The 19,691-nt window shown below is 41.6% G+C and overlaps 1 protein-coding gene across 1 annotated transcript in view; it reads right to left on the bottom strand.

Moving 5' to 3' along the window:
* Positions 1 to 19,691, bottom strand: part of LMNB2 (lamin B2) — a 36,952-nt gene that overhangs the window by 5,672 nt on the left and 11,589 nt on the right. Inside the window, exons 3-11 of the mRNA XM_053999648.1 lie at positions 11,502 to 11,658; positions 10,685 to 10,810; positions 8,139 to 8,309; positions 4,915 to 5,040; positions 4,497 to 4,717; positions 3,636 to 3,927; positions 3,035 to 3,142; positions 2,111 to 2,230; positions 614 to 715 (exon numbers count right to left, since the gene is read on the bottom strand). Of these exons, the coding sequence (XP_053855623.1) occupies positions 614 to 715; positions 2,111 to 2,230; positions 3,035 to 3,142; positions 3,636 to 3,927; positions 4,497 to 4,717; positions 4,915 to 5,040; positions 8,139 to 8,309; positions 10,685 to 10,810; positions 11,502 to 11,658 (1,423 nt within the window). The remainder of the gene's footprint in view (positions 1 to 613; positions 716 to 2,110; positions 2,231 to 3,034; positions 3,143 to 3,635; positions 3,928 to 4,496; positions 4,718 to 4,914; positions 5,041 to 8,138; positions 8,310 to 10,684; positions 10,811 to 11,501; positions 11,659 to 19,691) is intronic.

The raw sequence follows: 19,691 nt of genomic DNA, 5'->3' as shown, positions 1-19,691 counted from the left end.
AAATCCCTTAAGTTTCAAATTTAAAATATTTTCTGGTATCACCTATATATCTTTCTCCTTTTTTTGCTCTGTCAACTGCTGGTCGCTTATTTAACATTATTAAACCAAAGGTTATCAAAATATAAATGTGATATTATTAAGAAAAAACAAGTTTTTTTCAGATGTAGAAGCTATATAGCGTCAGAAAATAAACCAATAAACTGAAGCTTGCAGCAAGAGAAGCACCCCCATCCCGGGTTTTCAGTGGTTATCTGGTAATATCCTGCTTCCAGTAAGAGTGCCCCAGCTCTGTTGCACAAGGCAGCAGATACTGGGAGGAACACTGCCTGCTAATGCTGAAACTGTGTGATCTGAAGCACAGATACCCTGAGCTGGCATCAGCCACTGCCTGAGCTGTACCAGGATGGATCCCAGCAGTAATTCCTGGCAGCACAGCTCACATTGTCCTCTCTTGGTGCACTGCAATGTTGCAAGCAACCACTGGAAGAAAGGAAGAAAGGACTAGGAAGCTCAGAGTTGACAAAAGTTGAAGGGGGATCCCCCCACTAAATCTTATGCCTGATTGATCCAACTAATGAGGCACAAGTTAAACATCTGGTTTGTATCTTATTACCTGTTGGTTGAAAAGGTCTTCCTCTCCATATTCTGCTTCGTCTTCTTCCTCTTCATTCTCTCGCACGACTACTGATTTAGTAACGCTTCTCACTGCAACTTCCTACACAAAATGACAGATGAGGAGATGGCCAGGAGTCTTTATCTATCTGTTAAGTTTTTGCTATATCATCAATATAATATCCTTATTAAATTTTGAAGAGTTTAAAGCAACTCGGCCTAGATTTAACCACTAGCTATGCAAGCAAATACCAGCAATATCCTGCAAACCACAACAACATCATTCCTATTTCTGTGCACTAAAAGGCATGGTAATGTAATTCAGTCGCTTGATTTTTTTTCATTACCCTGGGATTTAAGAGGAAGCAGACATGTTTCAGGTGATTGTAGTCAATTTTACACAAGGTCACAGCAGACACAGGTAGGAGCTGTCTGAGATACAGTGTAATGTGAGAAACGAAACTTTCTCAGTATGATTACACAACATAAAAGAATATTCCCAGTTTCTAATAAATATCCAGTGTTAATTGCATACATTGGTTATCAGCATGGTTTTACAAGTCAGGCACTAAAGAAACTCCAGGAAGCTTCCTTTATTACTAAATTATTTTTAACACTTCTAAATAGTAAAAAATTCTTCTGCCTACTTGCACCATAGAAATCACAGGTGAAAATCTCTAATTGTGGAAAAAGTTGCCCTCAACATACACTCCTAAGCACGGAGTGAAAACAGACATGGATTTGAAACTTTTTCAGATACTGGTTTGACCACACAGTTTGAACATGGAAAGCATTAGCTTTCTATTTGTACAAATTACCCCCCTTCTACCTCATCCTGCTCACAAAGTTCTTCCTGAAAACTGCGAGAAAGGCAACACAAAAACTGATACAACTGTGGTCTGTTTCCTTTTCCTACTGTTATCAGATTGTTGGGATAATGGTATGGTTATGAGTAACAGTCAAGGCATGATTCTCCCTTGCAAAAGTCATCTGCAGAGATGGTTTTAAAAAAATTAACTGTGGGCAGATGTAGGACAATGCAGAATGCTCAGGAACCTCTGCCAAATGAGAACTTATGATATATTTCTAACATGGATAGGACAATTATCTTCTTACATTAATATTTACATTGCACCTCAGAACATCATAGGGACTATATAATGGAACTGTGAATTGTCAGAAATGGTTCTTTTCTTTTATTCTTCTGAAAGATTATTCTTCTACTCAAATTCCAAACAAATTCTATACTAGCAGGGTATTCTTCTAAAACAGGAAATAAGTGTCTATGGGCATAATCATGATGATCACAGTTTTCAAAAATATCCCAAAAATGCCAGAGATATGTACATAAATAATATGTAATTATTTCAGTGTTATAAACTGTCATATTAGAAGACAACAGCAGAGATCTTACAATTGGGATTTTGTCATTGTGTCATGTCACCCCACCCTCAAATTAAGAGTTTGGGAGATAACCCAACCCATGGACACAGCCTACCTCTCCTTCAGAGTTGACGAGGTAAGTGCGTATATTTCCACCAGTGCCCCAGCTGCCTTGATTCTTCCACACGAGAACAGAAGGGGGACTATGAGATACACCTGCATCTGCACCCCAGATCTAGAGAGGATGACAATCTGCAATTAGCTGTTTATCCAATTTTTTCTTTTAAATATATATATCCCCCTAATTCTCCTACTTCTCTCTACATACTAGGTTTCTTTTCTGAATTCCAATGGCAGTTTTACCCTAATTTTAACTACACTATTACTTGTAGTAAGGTATTAAAAAAATCTAATATTGCAGTCATGAATTCTTTTCTGAACAAACTTCTCCTACCACTGTCTCAATAACCACACTGTATGGAGGCAAGGCCAAAAGCAGCATGTAGTGCATCAACTTAATCTTTTATCCCTATCTGAACAATTGATACTTAAGTAGAAATAGCTGCAAGTGATTAAAAGATACATTTGTTTCTTCCTAATGAACTTCTGTTGCAGACTGAAAATAAAATGCAAAATTATTGAAAAGCAGCTGTTCTACAGCATTAACTACAGTTAATGCTAAGAATGTCCAGTCTTACCTGCAGTTTGGATGAACGCTCTGAACTGTTCTCAATTCTTTAAGAGGTTGAGCAGGATTAGGGTTCTAAACCTGGGCAAAGGTGTTTAGCAACAAATAGTTCTTGACTAATCCCCCAAAATACCTTTTTCTTCTACTTTCTATGTGCCCAAAAAATAGTCTTAAATACTGAAGTACTAATATAGAAATTCATTTTTTTGTTTTGTGTTTTTATAACTGAAATCCTGCTCCTCTAGAGTGAGACCCATGAAATCAAATCAAGCTGTACCAGAGTTCAAGATTTCCAACTGCCACATCATCAACAGAAGAATATGTTGTTGACATACTGTAAATGCAACTTACTGTAACAGTCTGCCCAGCTCTGAGGACATACTTAGGAGTAAATTTGTAAGCAATTTCGTCTCCATCTCCAATTTGTCTTTTCAGTCTCCAGTTACCCAAAGACTGATCCTAATGGAGAGAGTCAGAAAGTTATTCAGAGTGAAGAAAACAGAACAAATAGGCATCAGAATCTAGGTCTTTGTTATTAAAATAATGGGAATATAAATTTATCTATATGGTTGTTAGACATTTGCAGTCTACCTTGAAAGTATTTGCCTATATCCAGTCAGAGTCTAAAGTGTAAATCCGTACGATCACTCAGCAAGATTTTAAAAGACAGCCATTTCACACAACAAAGTTCTGCTAGACAACAGGCTGTTTCTGTGAGAAATGTCCCAGCACACATTTACACATCTGGGATACAAATTGTATTATCTTCCTGCAGCATGTTAGCCCACCATTATGTTCAACTTTTCAAAGCCCACATTAATTCCTGCAGGATGCTGCACCTTGAGATGCTGCTCCTGCTCTCCATGTGGCCAAACCGACTCATGCTGCAAAGGGCTGTGTATCATCTCAATTTAGTTCCTGCTTGTTTTCTATGAGTTCTGCTGATGCTCACCTTCTCTGAGTTGTTCTTAAGCTGAACATACTTGCCCTCCAGGTCTATCTCTTCTATGCTGATACTTCCTGTAGCTGAAGCTTGCTGGGACATTTGAAAGCTACTGCTACTGCTGCTGCCACTGATACTTCCAGTGCCGATCCCACTAGTTCCACTGCCGGAAAGCTCCTCTGCTTCTATGCGTTTTCTCTTGCCTCGGGAAGAGCGAACAAGTGAAGTGCTGCTGCTGCTGCTGCTGGAGGTAGCCCGAGAGACTGTGACACGGGAGGAGGGACTTGGAGAGAGCTTCAACCTTAACACAACCAAGAAAGCATTTGAATTAACTCACCCAGAGAACCAAAAACCTACAATATCCTCAAGTAACCAGACTGTAATGCACTCCAAGGCTGACAGCATTCTCACTCTGTATGTCAAGAGGACTGCATACATGAGGAGGAGGGGGCTAAAACAATCCTGAGGAATGTTCTGGCAGTATGTCCATGTGACATGGAAAGCAGTGCTACTGAGAGCAACACAGAACCCTTAACCCTTCCCTCCGGTACAGCTACTACTGAAGACACTATTCTTGAGCCTCATAATTTAAAACCATAGAAGTACAAGCATTTAAGTAAAAAGATGATATGAAGATCAAGCACAGAATGATATATTTCACTGTACTCCAAGACCTTTACAAAAAACCCAAAATAACGACAGTGTTCAGTTGAGAACAAGTGTTCCATGCAACAGCATTGTGGTGTGAAACCAATATAATTTCAGTGAAACATAATCTGGGCATTCCTGTTCAAGTGGTAAAAAAATAAGGGCAAGAAATGAAAGTAACACTTAAGAGTCCTTAGAAAAGAAAGTGGAATCTTTACACACCTTTCCTCTTCTCCTTCCAGGAGTTTTCGGTAAGCACTGATCTCCATGTCCAGGGCTAATTTAACATCAAGCAGCTCTTGGTACTCCGTAAGCTGAAGCTGCATCTGGTCCCTCATGTCTGTCATTTCCCTCTCCTTTGCATCCAGCATCTTCCTAAACTTCTCCCGCTCGCCAGCCATCATTTCCTCCAGTTCCCGAATGCGATCTTCTGCTGCACTGGCCTGGGCACACAGCACAAGAAAAGGCCACCTGGCATCCATGCAGGTCCACTCAAAAAGTTAAAACCCTTCTCCCTCCCAAATGAACTTAACAAAGATTTCTCTGTGCAAAATTCAGAAAATATGAAGGGTCAGAAATGTTAATATATTCACACAAAACAGCTGTGTGTTTGAGATGAAAGCCAGTTTAGTCCCTTTACCTGTTTCTGAAGACCGGAAAGCTGGTAGCTGAGAGCTTCTATCCTCATGCGAGCCTCCTTCAGCTCCTCTCGAGCTGCACCAGCAGCTTTGTCATTTTGGTCAGAGGACAATTTGGCATTCTCCAGCTGGAATGAAAGTTTTATATAGCTCACATGTACTGAGTTAGAAATCCTGAAATATCCTTTTGGTAAAAAAATAGCATCTATTTAATTTTAGAAAATTTTAAATGGTCTGGTAAGTTTAGGATAAGAACTGCATAACATTAAGGAATGCCCTAAGGACTGAAGGAAAATGTATTTCAGGATTCACTTATGCTATTAAAAAAATACTCTATTAGCCCTCCCATTATACAAGCAACCTTACTTTCCAAAAAAACTGACCATGTGCTCTGCTTGTTTGTCCTAAGGCAAATCACACTGGGTGACAGCAAAGGCTGCCTACCTAATTCATGTCCTGGTCCAACAGTTCCCTGGAGGCCCAGAGACAAACTCAATAAAATATTTCACGGGTATTATGTCTCTGCTGGCTATGTGCAACTCAGGGACTTTCTGAGTCAGGGACAATATTTTACTGCTTACTATCTCTCAGTGGATTTCTCAGGCAGGAATTTGTCTCTGCTTTTTGAATTTTTGGGGCAATGAGTTTAGGTCTATATTAAAGAACAATACTTTCTGTTTCTTCTCTATCTGGACATTCTCACTGGACATTCACTGCCCCTGCTCCCACTGGAAAAATAACAACCACTCCTCATTCACCTTCCCCCATGCTATTTATCCCTTTACAGACATCCACTGTATCTTTCACTTCTCTCAATGTATCTCTTTTCTAGGTGAAGTTTTACTTAAAATTTTCTCATGCATGACTTGTTTCCCACTCTAAATTGTCTCTGTCAACTCTGTAGTACCTTTGCAAATAAAACTACTCATGGCACTCCAGGTGACATCCTGTCCCAGAGGCAAAACAATGGGTTTGGTTTTATTCTCTTTTCGTAATAGTTGCCAATAAACTATTTGGTTTTAATTTTTTGTTAAATTCACCTAGTGAACAAGCTTAATTTCTAGTGGTTAATTTTAACCAAAGCAGAGCAAAACCAGAACTCTTACATGGTAAGTTTCATGAAAGCAGAGAGCTAGAAAAGCCATCCTTTGCATGCCTCAGAGCTGGATTTCAACAATTTTGCCACACCATGGAATCCATTCAAAAACTAAACGGATCTAATTCTAAGAACAGTTACAGGCAGAAGATGTTCTTTAGCCACACAGCACAAAGGTTTACAAAATCAATCTTCACTAGCTCTGCTGTTCACTAGGTTCTGAGCAGCACACACAGAGCCTTCTTTAGGCTACAGATTTTGAAGGAACTTCAACTACACACTCCATTACTTCTTGTAAAGTTTAAAACTAAAAAAATATTTGAAGTCTGACAACCATTCACTACCTTACAGTCATGCTGGCATACTGCCAAATACGCATACTTAGGATTTCTATTGCTTAATATCACAGACCATAATGATCTTTCTTAGAAGCCGTTTTTAAGTATTGAAAAGTCACAATAAGGTCTCCCTGGAGAATTCTCTTGTTCAAGCTGAACACCCCAGCTTTCTCCATAAGAGGTGCTCCAGTACTCAGGATGACTTTTGTGATCTCGTTTGGACTTTCTCCAGCCACTCCAAAACCGCCCTGTGCAAGAAGTGAGCTTTTACCCAAGACCATCTCATCCTCTAGTTGCTCAGTAGCTAAACCTAATGATTTGCTTTGACATAATAATCCTCCCCAGCTCTGGCTCTCTAACATGGACACGTCTTTGTTCAGAAATCACAGAATTAAGTTCACAGCTAAACCCCTTACCCTCCATACTCCAACTTCACTGATAACAACCACCTCTATGCAGGGAAAAAGCAGCTTAATTTGTTCATTCCCCTGTTCAAAGCTTAGCACTTTTTCATTCTATAAGTCTGTATATTGCATCCTTTTATTTTTTTTTTTTTTTCTACTAAGCATCTTCTATCCTGGACCTCCTTCAGACTGTGACAAGTCAATCCAAATAGCTCCTTGTATTAAGTATTACATGTTCCAGAGTTCTGTGAATAATTCCAACCCTGTCAACTGTGTTGGGTGTTTTAATTTTAATTTTGGGGTTTTAGTATCTATTATCTATAGGGTTGCTGCTGTAAGTAATAGTTAAATATTTGTAGATCAGTATTTCTCAAACCAAATCATCAACCCAAAGAATTCAAAGGGAGTCTCAGGGAAGGCTGGGAGAGAACAATGTAAGCAGTACCATCATTCTTCCAGCAAAAGAGAACAAGAAGTGACTGTAACTATTGACAAGTACTTTCAACAACAAGAATTGCCAGGATGGGGCTCTGAGCAACCTGGTCTAGTTTAAAGACATTCCTGTTCAAGGCAAGGGGCTGGACTAGATGGCTTTTAAAGGTCCCTTCTAGCTCAAACCACTCTACAATTCTGTGATTTCCAAATTACATACCATGGTTTTCATCAAAGCTGGTCAAGAAAGATCTGATATCTTGCCTGAAGTTTCCCTGTCACCAAAGAATTCACAGCTGCATCTAGTAATTTTCCAGTTCAGAACTATCTTAGACCATTGAAATGTTGCAAGGCTTAGACATTTTTAAAAGTGTATTGGCATGATTAAGAACACTGCAACAGCCACAGTAAGAGCAAAGTGACAATGCACCCTTAGATAAGAAGCCCCTTTCCAGTGTGTCTGTATTAGTTTGCAGCTCACTGCATCCAAGCAAAAGCCCATACTGAGACACATCCACTTCCAAGCTCTCCAATCCCCCCCTCCAGCTTCTTATGCACAACATATTGCACATATTGCAAGTTTTCCCAACCCCCTCCATTTGTGAAGAAAAACTGGATCTACTGATGTAAGAAAAGAACCCTTATAGCAGAAGACATTGTCTAATCAGCTACTGTGTGACATCCACTATTCCCACTGTGTCTTCTGCAGAGACCAACAACAGCTCCACATGTTTTCTCACTAACTGACCTCTCTTGGCTAAAGCTATTGCTTGCTGGTTATAACCTCCCTGGAAATGCACCTTCACACAAGTCCCACGAAAAGCATTTGAACACTGAGACAAACTTCCTCAAATTATAGTTACTTGTCTCCTTAAGACCAGTAGAGCTGGTAAAAATGGTTTCTATCTCAAAAACTGGGCTTCCAGTCTGACAGTGCTGTGGACAGCAGTTGTTACCTTAGCCTGATATGTCTGCTCCAGCTCCATCTTATACAGTTTGACTTGTTCATCATGTTGATTTCGCAGATCCTCCAGAGCCTGAGTCATTTTGGATTCATACTCCTGTTGGCGGCTTGTGTCCACCTCAATCAAACGATGTTCATGTCGTTTTCTTGTTTCCCTTATTTCCTACATACACACAAAAGAAGAGGGACAAATTCCCACACTAAGGTAAACAGTACAAGCAGTTACATTCAGACAACAATTAACTACTGCAGTACTAACTATTTAGCAGAATGGAGCTACAGTATTACAGGCATTTAAGCCTGGGAATTGCTGCTTGCACTAACAGATTCAAGTTACTGTTCTCATTTGTCAGGATGTAATTCTTCAAAGTGATCCAACTTAACACCAGCTTCAAAAACAACCATATACTGTCTAAGTAAGGGGCTGGTTTATGCTGCAAAAGTCAACATGGGGGGAAGGGAGGTGAAAACACCATCAATTTTTACATAGCAAAGAGATTCCATATGCTTCACTACAAACCCTGTGCTTCTCAATAAGCATCCTGACATTACAACAGCAGTCTACAAGGAATCAAATGAAAATGAACACCATTTGTGAACATCACATATATTAAAAAAATTATAGAGGAAGAACGGCATCTTCAAATTTCACTCTTGAGCATATGTGGGTCTCATCCATGTTCTATATACTTGATGACACTTTCTTACTAGATTTTGATTACAGTGTTAATAAAGCAGCAATCTAAGCAATCCTGAAGACATAATTTTTTATGATCAGAGTTTGCACTAAGAAATTCTCATTTTTAGAATTGTATGAGTTTTCTGTGCTTAAGAACACTGGTTGCAAGCTAGTAAGGTAAGACTTACTCATGCACTTATTCATGCAGAGACCTGGCCAAGTCTGAATGTGTGGTATGAGAAAAATAATTTCTTCCTTCAGGGCATGACAAACAACCAAGGAGTGGTTCTGGGTACTGGGAGGAGGCCTGAAGTTAGCAGCAGGGCCATGAGGAACAATAGCAAGTGAAGCAAGGCTTAATTCTGCTAGACTGGAGTCATAGCAGGCTAACACATACTCAAAACAACTTTACTAGTTGTTTTGCAGAAATGCTCTACATCTAAAATAGATCCCCAGAAACGTGTCTTTTTACTAGCAGCAATGTGCTCTGAGGTGATTTGGAATAAACTTTACTTTCTGTGGTAAATTTTTACACCAAGAAAACTAGCAAGCAGCAGTCTCTCAGTAACTGTAGGCAATGACAGCTCAGAAGCTAAAGGAATGTCGTGGGGGACTACAAAGGATCAGGTGAAGGGCTGAGCTGATCCAGCAGTTCAACACCACTAGAATAATCAGGCCTCACTTGCCACACTCCCAGTCACGATGACTCAATTCTAATGGAGATTTGGACCCTTCAGTAAACCAAATAAATTCACTAACGTAAAGGAAATCAATTTATTGCTTCATGTGTTGAATTGGTGCATACAAGAATCAAAGAGCTTCAGGGATGGCTAAAGAACATACCCTTGAGCACAGCAAGCTTTAGGATTAGCTTTTGCTGTCTCATTTAGTTTCACCTTCAGTCAATAGCAACACATTCTTCCCAAGAAGAAAAGTTATTTTAAGGTCCTACAACCAAATAAGGATCTGTCACTGCAGTCAGTGTACCAATCCAACCACTCCAGGGCAAGGAAGTGAGACAATGGTCAGTACATCTCAGGCTGATCTCCCTGGTTGGTTTGTTTGCCCTGCTCCAGCCCCTGTCTCCTGTCCTTAGCCACACAGTTCTGTCCCATCCCTTAAACCAGTCAGAGCACTCATTTGGATTCTGTGGTAAATCAACTCAGCCAGTAAGCAGTCAAAAATTAAACTCAACCAAGAAAACTTTAGTATGTTTCTAGTTAATCTGGTTGAAATGGTTAGGTGAACGGTGAGCCAAGCATCACACCTAGAGCAGGTGAAATGAACAGTGGAAGCAGGTGACGACTGCTCAGCAGCCAGTCATTGAATGAGCTAGCAGAACCACCAGAGATGGAATAAACAGACATAAGGGTTTGCATTGGGTACAGAGAGAAAGTCATGCTTTCCTCTCCCAACTCCCACTATTACAAAAATTTTGGTCTTTACTAGAACCATTCACTTAACAGGTGGAAAACTACCTCTGCAATAAGCAAGGCAGTTGCATACTATTCTAGTCAATAAAAACAGGTTATAATCAGGTCCAGTAACCAAAGCTGGTGTAAGTAAAGAGCAGGGTCATGCAACCAGGTCCAGAGAGAGGGAAAAAGATTTTCCCTTTCCCACAGCAGTTAGCTGGCTCCAGTTCACCTGCTCATGCTCTTGTCACCTGGTTCTCATACTGATTCCACCACTGATTTACCATGTAAAAAGATATAAAACCTTCACCTATTTTATTACTCAACCCATTTATAGGAAGGATAATACTGATTTTCTCTACCTGGACTAGTTAGTAGTTGCTCATAGTCAATTTGATTAAAAGCTACATTTGGACAGTGGCAAGATTACTAGATTGATAATACCTCCTCAAATACGTTCTTCCTGAAATCCAGATCCTCTTGCAAACTCTGGCACCGATTTTCCAGGTCCACACGCATGAGTGTCTCCTTCTCCAACTGCTTCTTTGCCACAGCATGACCATCTTCAGCCTTGTAAAGAATTTTAAAGATAATTTTGTCTAGATTCCTATCTTCCATCCATAAACCTTTTATGGTCTTCATCTGATGTTTTTGGAGGAGTTACTCACAACAACAAAACTAATGTCAAGCCACTGATTTAAAGAAAACCAATCCACACCACTGCCAGAAATAAACACAATAAATAAATAAAAGCCCCAGAAAAAAAAAAAAAGAACAAGCGTGTTCATGTGTGTTAATTGGTATTTAAACCAAGCTTATATGTTTGCATACCAACTATTTAAAATGTAGGATTAGTTCAATACATTCTGATACAGGGGCCGACGATTATTAATTCCTCAAGCACAATACACTGCACTTTCTTTTTCTTGCTAGCATGGTCCCACTGGGTACTCCAGCACAAGTGTAAAATTATGCAGGACCTTACAAAGGACAACATTTAATGACTCAAGGTATAGAAACATTAGGAATTTTAAAGCAAAAGCTTCTGACAACCAAAATGTCTAAAACACTGTCTTGCTTTGGTTGTTTTACATAGATTTTTTTAGAATTTAGTTTTTTATCCAAGAGGGGCAGCCAAAGATTCACCAGTAAGCAAGGTGCATTACTGATGTTCAGACTATAAACTAACTACAAAGAAAAAAGGGAATTTATCTTACACAGCCTGTCCTGTGCTGAAGCAAGAGAGCATTCCCTACCATACCTTAGCAAGCTGGGCACGCAGGTCAGCCACCTCTGCTTCCAGACTGCGTTTCTCATTCAGGACAGTATTGAGTTCTGCTTCACTTCTATGGAAGAGAACTTCCAGATCCTTGATACGACCCTGAGCCACAGACAAATCTGCATCTTTCTTCTTGTAGCTGGAAAAGCAAAAGTACATTATACTTATATATAGGTGCACACCCACCCTGAGCATGTCCTGGTTACAGCCACAGGTATCTTGTTATCAGACACCTTTTATCAAGCCCAGCTCACCACTATATGGCTCCTGCAGTAACATGCAAATGCTGCTGGTCATTGACCTGAAACACCCGCAAAACGTGGAGGTGGTACCATGTTCTGTAAATGCATGGCACAGTAAAAAACACGTCATGGACAGACAGAAAAACGAGAAGGCAACTCTGGCAGCTAAGAGATGGCAACACACACAAAGTGTAAACAGTACTTTTTCATCTGGCAGCTACACAGCTGATATCTTTTACTTTGGAGGACAGCCCACAAAGCAAAGAGCATGCAATTGTGGTGTTACATTTTAGTTAAATGGTATGCTCTGTCTCAGCCCTCGAAAATGTACGGTTTATTCCAAGCCTGTAATGCTCCCCTAAAGCATCCTGTACCTGTATTCTCATTGGCCCAAATCTTATTCTGTGCCCACTTTGAATCTCCCTGTTAAGTGTGCCGGGGAGACCAGGCTCTCTCTTTGGCCCTTTGCTCCCTAGCTTCTCCCTCTCTCCCCCTCCCTCCCTCAGAAACCATGCTGCCTCCCGGGGGCAGGACCCCCAGTAAACCCTCATCTAATGAGCACCCTCAGAAGCCGTGTGGAGTCTCCTTGCCTGCCTGCTGCTACCAGTGAACTCACAGCTTGGGGGGGGTCCCCCGGGGACCACAAATGCACCGCAACACGCAATGGCCAAAGAGGCCTGAACATCCCCAAGGGTTTGCATCTCATGTGGTCAAGCGTATTCCTTATGATGTATTCCCACAAGAAGTAGTAAAATACAATAATCCACTATGGAAATGTGGTCACCTTTCAGGAACAAACCAGTATTTCTTCAGCAGTATTCATTACAGGCAAAGCATGTCCAACTGCTTTAAATATCATTATTTGAGCTATATCCAACTTGCAGATATGCTCAAGATAATCTTCCTTCTGCCCACCAAGTAATTTTCACTCTTTTCATCTAACATAGTGCTTTCTGCAGCTTTTCTCAGCATGTATCATTAATGTTATTAAAAAATGGATCTGTTATGTGCTATAATCCTTCCTTGTTGCTGCTTAAGCTCGCTGTTCTAGTCTCACACCACATGGGATGGAGGGAACAATTTATTTTTTTCTCTTTAGTCATCGTAGACACTTTTTCTCCTTTCCTTTCTTCACACTTCTAATCTATAGATCTGTAGTTTGCACCTGTGGTCCATAAGCTGCTTTAAGGGACCACAGAAATAACTTTGAAGAGAATTCCTACTACATACAGGCTTTTAAAAGCTCTGTATTCAATCTGCAACTCCAAACATGGAAAAAAACTATTATGTTTTATGTTTGCAAAGAGGAAAAAAAAAAAAAAAAAAAAAGCTGAAAACCACTGTTCTAGATTAATACAAACCTTGCTGCCCAGCCCAGATCCTGAAGCTTGGTTCCTAAAATCCTCATCACTTGTACTGTCTTCTTGAATTTCTGATTCGCCTGAACTGGCCAGAACTACTTTACAAAAATCCTCCATTATTGGGTATTGATGTGCCCTACACACAATGCTTTACCTTTGGCTCATACAGTGGTTTACCAATGGTTTACATGGTTCAGCATGATGTGCAGCTTTTTCTAAGCTGACATCTTTATTTTGTGATGCATTCAGCTTGTGTTTTCTCTCTACATTTCATGGTATAGATCTTGGAATTTGTTTTTATTTAACTGTAACCAATTTTTCTTATCATCAGTCCAATCTGTCACTGTGAATTCTGTTCTGCAACATATGTGCAGTGTCTTCACACTCAGCAGCTTGCTGGAGGCACAGACAAAACATGGCTTCTATTTAAAAGACTGTTATTTAGCAGTAGTCAGAAAGTTACAAGCACTATGTTACACATGTGTTGTAAAACAAGCCACTGTGCCTGTGTCACAACCAATCAGACCTGGGAGCCTTCTGCCTGTGCAGGACTCACAGAGCAAATGTCACTTCACTCTGATCATGAACAGCAGTATGTGCTCACACAGCCTCCTGCTTCCTCCCACCTGCAGAAGCCAGGCAGCAAGCGAGTGCTTCCAGGGATGGGAATGAATAGAAGTGTTTAATGTACAGCTTGAACCATAGAGAATTCTTGACAGTGGTAAGTAACTTTGGCCCCCTCAAGGACACTGACAACACAGCAAGCCATTTTAACTTTTATTTTCACTTATAATTTCAGTCTGGTTTATTGCCTTCATGCAAAAACGCAACAGAGGTTTTACAAAGGTACAACTGCTTTTGGGGGGGTCTCTGAGATTTTAAAAAGTTCCCCCAAGTAGTCAATCCACCTGGTGAGATGTGTCAATGCTTCAAGGAACACCAAGTTAGGGTAACTTTTGAGAGCTCTTTTTTCCCAGAAAGAGCCAAGTTTGCTCCAGGGAAATGTTTCAGTGACCACAGAATCACAGCATTGTTTGGGTTGGAAGGGACCTTAAAGCCCATCTCATTCCAATCCTGTCATGCTCCAAGCCCTGTCCAACTTGGCCTTGAACACTTCCAGGATGGGGCAGCCACAACTGCTCTGGGCAACCCATTCCAGGCCTTCATCCCCCTCACAGGGAAGAATTTGTTCCTAATAGCAAATCTAAACCTAGTGTGTTTCAGTCTGAAGCCACGCCCAGTTGTTCTGTCCCTACTTGTGGGGTAAGTAGCAGGCAGAGGAAGCCACAGCATGACATTCACCCCTCTCAAAGCCAGGAGCATGCAGCTCCAGCAGGACTGCTAAAACAAGCAGAATGATGGAACCTGACAGATACTGAGCTTCAGATCTGGCTTGACCTGGGCAAAAGTGACGCCGGTAAAGATATGACCCAACACTTCATGAACAACAGGACAGGAGACTTTCTTTAACCATGCCATCAGAGTTACCTCTGCTATCAATGAATGGACCTTATTCACTTCACCAGGTCTGGTTCAACAGTCTTGTGGGAGGCTGGTGTTCTACCCAAGCAGAAGTCTTGTGCACCTCAGCAGTAAATTAATTATTCCCATCCATACCTCCGCCACTTATCCCCTCCCTCCAGTAGTCAAAAGTTTTGTCAAACAGCTGAAGATGAAAACAAAAACACTGGAAGCCATTACACAGCATATAGGATAGAACCATACACACTACAGAATGATATGAGACTGGCTATTTTTACAACAATATTTTAATTCTAGATTTAAAAATATGTCCCTACTCCTGATACAAACATCTTTAAACTAAAAGTTAAGCTGTTCCTTACATCATATAAATGGTGTTTGAATATCCTAAAGATATTTAACTTTCTATAAAGTGAAACTAGCCAACTGCTTTATGAACTTGGTTCAAAAGAAAAAAAATTACATTCATGAGTTGAATTCAAGTACAAATAGTACATTCATATATGTATGGTAGATGTTGTAAAATACACAGAATCACAGAATGGATGGAAAGGACCTTAAATCTCATCTAGTTTCACCCCTCCCATGGGCAGGGACACCTTCCATTGACCGGGCTGGCTCACAGCCCCATGCAGCCTGGCCTTGAAAACTTCCACACAGATAGGGCAGCCATAGCAGGTTGGATATTATGTTCTTCCCCCAGAGGGTGCTGGGGCATTGAACAGGCTCCCCAGGGAATGATCACACCCCAAGGCTTCCAGAGCTCAAGGAGAGTTTGGACAAGACTCTCAGGCACAGGGTAGGGTTTTTGGGGGTCTGTGCACAGCCAGGAGTTCATTTGATGTTTTTTTTTTTTGTGGGTCTATTCCAGCTCAGGATATTCCATGATCCTATGACTGAGTGCCTCACCACCCCCACATGGAAGAATTTCTTTCCAGCATCCCCTCTAATGCTACTCTGTGTCAGTATTAAGCCATTCACCCTTGTCCTATCACTACTGCCTTGTCCTAAGTCCCTCTCCCTCTCTTGGAGCCCCTTTAGGCATTGGAAGGGACTCTGAGGTTTCTCTGGAGCCTTCTCTTCTCCAGGTGAACACCCCCAGCTCTCCCAGCCTGGCTCCAGTGCAGTGGGGCTTCAGCCCTTAAAACAGCAGAACATGTAGCCTCCTCTGGACTCACTCCAGTAGCTTCACATTGTTCTGATGTTGGGTCCCCAGAACAGAATGCAGTACTCCAGGTGGGCTTGAAGGGGCAAATCACCTCCCTTGACCTGCTGACCACACTTCTTTTGATGCAGTACAGGGTTTGATCAGCTTTCAGGGCTGCAAGTGCACATTGTTAGCTCAAATTCAGTCTTTCATCCATTGATACTTGTTATCTCCTCAGGGCTGCTCTTGATCCATTCTCCACCCAGCCTGTGTCTGTGATGGGAATGACCAAACACATATGCAAGACCTTACACTTGGCCTTGGTGAAATTCATAATGTTCACACAGGCCCACTTCTCCAGCCTGTTCTCATCTCTTTAGATGGCATCCCTTCCCTTCAGTGCATCAACTGCACCACACATGTTTTAGTTGGCTGCTCTTTCTCGTTAGAAGGAAGTGCTTCCGGCCTCTTTCCCCCCTCATGCCCTAGTTTCACATTCAGTTTCAGGGTACTCTGGAAGTCTTAGAGATGATAAGCTGGTGGCTCCTGAGATAATAGGAGCCAACAGGGAAACACATGTGAAATACCGCCAAGAAATTAAGGGGCATTCATCTAAGAAGACGATACAGCCAACAGTCCAGCTGTTTCTCTATACCAATGTATGCAGGGTGGACAATAAATTAAGAGGAGCTGGAAGCCACTGTGCTGCTGGAAAGCTGCAAACTAGTTGCTGGCGAAACTTGGTGGGATGAATCACATGACTGGACTTCAACTATCAACAGCTACAGGCTATCAAGAAGGGACAGGTGAGGAAGGAGGGGTGGAGGGGTTACACTCCCCAGGAAGTGGACTGAATGTGAAGGGCTATCTCTAAAGAACAGCCATAAGCATTTGAAAGCCTATGGGTAAGAATCAGAGACTGGGGCAACAATGGGAACCCTTGTGGTTGGCATCTACTCCTGGCTGACTGATCAACTGGAGCCTTTTTGCTCCAGCTACAGGAGGCATTGCACTCATAGACTCATCCTACTGTGGGACCTCAATCATCCCAGCATCTGCTGGAAAAGTAGCAGGGCAAGCTGTAGGCAATCGAGGAGGCTGCTGGAGAGCACTGAGGATAGCTTGTCAAGCCAGGTAATAAACAGCTCTACCAGATGGGATGAGATACTGGACCTGATGGTCACCAACACAAATGAGCCAATCAGTTATGTCAAGACAGGAGGCAGCCTGGGTTGCAGTGATCATGCAGTCCAGGAGTCTGCAGTCCTCAGAGACATGGGTCAAGTAAAGAGTAATGAAGAATTAATTTGAGGAAAGCAAACTGCCTACTGTTGAAGGAGTTGGTCAATAGCACCCCCTGGGAAACTGCCCTCAGGGACAAGGGAGAAGATCTTTTAGGAAATTTTCTAGATCACAAGAGCTCTTGATCCTCAGGACTGGAAGGTAAGAGAACAGCATGGATGAGTTGAGACCAGCAGGTGAAACTAAAAGGCAAGAAGATAATGAAGAGGCAGTATTAGTACGGGCTGGTATCCTGGCAAGAGTATGGAGACATTGCCTAGTTGTGTAGGGATAGGGTTGGTAAGGCCAAGATGCAGCTGAACTTGGCAAGGGACACCAAGAATAACAAGAAGATCTTCTACAGGTATGTTAGTCAGAAAAGGAAGGTCAAAGCAAGTTACTTCTTTGATGAACAAGACTGGCAAAGTGGTAATAACAGACGAGAAGAAGGCTGATGTACTCAACAACTGTTTTGCCTCAGTCTTCAATGGCAACCTCTCCACTAGATGGACCACAAAACAGGAACTGGGAAGGCAAAATAGCTCAAACTATAAGAGAAGGTTAGGTCTGTGACCACCTGAGAAACCTGAGTCCCAGTCTATGGGACCTGACAAGATGCACCCCAGAGTCCTGAGGAATTGGCTAATGTAGCTGCCAAGCCACCCTCCATGACATTTGAAAACTCACAGCAGTGAGATGAAAGCCCAGGTAAAAGGGAAACATTGCACACATTTTTCAAAAGGATGGGGAGGAGGACTTCAGGAGTTACTGACCTGCCAGCCACACCTCCATACCTGGGAACATCATGGAACAGATCCTCCCAGAAGCTCTGCAAAGGCATACAGAGCACAGGGAAGTAATTCAAGACATCCAGTACAGCTTCTCCGAGTTCTTGTTGACCAGCCTAGTGGCCTTCCCTTGCCCACTGACGGAGTCACGTCATCATGGAAGGGCTATGAATATTGTCTGTCTGAACTTCTGTAAGGCCTTTGATAAAGTCCCCCCACAAAATCCTCTGATAATTGCACAGCTAAAATTAGAAAAAGGCATCAATGAAGAACAGTAGTGGGTACATGTATAAACATAAAAGAATTTGAAAATTCAGAGCTAATTTGGCTTTGGTAAAGGAAGGCAAGGAGCATAAGCAGGGGTAGAAACCCTGCACAGAAGGTCTCTGAGAGGGCCTTACTTCACCTCTGCCTAAAGAGGCCATAGCAAATCTGGTTACCCCAAAACACTTCTGAGTTCTGTAGCATTCCTGCCACTCACTGGGGTCTTGGGAGACATCTCTGAGTCTGATGTAAAATACTACCTGGAGCTTACCCTTCTTCGTACATCAGCAGCTCAGAAGCACTCAAAATGCAACTGTGTTTGAGAAACTACTCATAAATAAAATACAGTACAAGACATAGAACATTGTTATGGTACAACAGCATCTCGAATACTGGCTGAAGTTCCAAGCCTGCAGCTTTCCTTCCCAAGAGGATACAGTAAAACAGTAAAAATGACAGAGAGGATAAAATGTTGATTGAAAGCACAAAGCAGCTTCAGAAGTAGAAGCAACTAAGGAGTAAGATGTTTCCACTTGAAAAAAAGAGATCATTAAAGAGAGAATCTTAGGAGATATGAAGGAGAACACAAAAATAAAGGGATAAATGAACAAATGAAACTGGGCATGCAGATTGAATAACATGTTTATACAATACGTAGGTAAACTCAGAATCCCCTTGCTATGTCTAAGAACTCCACAAACAGCTGGTCTCAGAATACTGGTCACACTATGAAATGCAAACTCATGATGGCTATTACACAGAATTCAGCCGGACATCAGAAGTCTCTTAGCTGAAGGGAATTGTTGAAGACTGGAAGAGTATTCCAGAGAACTGCTGCTTTGCATATTACATTCCTCTCTTCTCTAGACAAATAGCTTTTAACAGAGATCAATTAATGGGCTAAGTAGACCTTTGGTCAATTCAATACAAACTACTCTAGAAAAAGCCTTCAGATGCTTCTTGTTGACTTAGTAGGGAAAATTACATCCAATTATCTCAAACACTAAAAATCCCCCAGAAAATGTTACAACATTGGTAACACGGTAAGAGGAAAAAAATCTAAACTAAACAAATATGTGCCCCAGAATCCAAATCCTGTGAGTTGAAGTTGTACTCATGCGGAACCCTGGGGTAGTGTTACCAGTCAGTATCTGAACAAGACACAGAAAGACATGCAGAAGTTCTTCCTCTGAAGTCCATTCTATCTACAGAAAAACCTTGTTCTTTCCTAGACCACAGGCCCTGTCCCAAATCCTTGTGGCCTATTCCAAGGTTCTTGATGCAGGTTGGTCAGCTGCTTCGCAAGTTGAAATTGTGCAAGTAGACAGCCCAGGAAGGAACTAAAAAGCAGGGTAAGCCTCAGGCTCCTTTGGGCACAAACTAGGCCTGATGTTACCACCTCCAACCATACCCTGTGGCTTCCCTGGAGTATCTTCAATGCCTTCAGGGCTTTCCAGGCTCACAAACCCAGGCTTTGGGAGAAAAAAAAAAATGGGGAATCTGCTAATAAACCAGGAGGTTGACTGTGATCCTATGTTGCGAGGGAAGTCTATTATCTCCTGTCCCAGCAACCCAACCTATTCCAAGCAAACAACAGAATGGCAGCG

This window comes from Vidua macroura, chromosome 26, assembly GCF_024509145.1.
Source record: "Vidua macroura isolate BioBank_ID:100142 chromosome 26, ASM2450914v1, whole genome shotgun sequence".
In the NCBI taxonomy this organism is placed as follows: Eukaryota; Metazoa; Chordata; class Aves; order Passeriformes; family Viduidae; genus Vidua; species Vidua macroura.
This window is presented reverse-complemented; position numbering and strand designations above follow the sequence as displayed.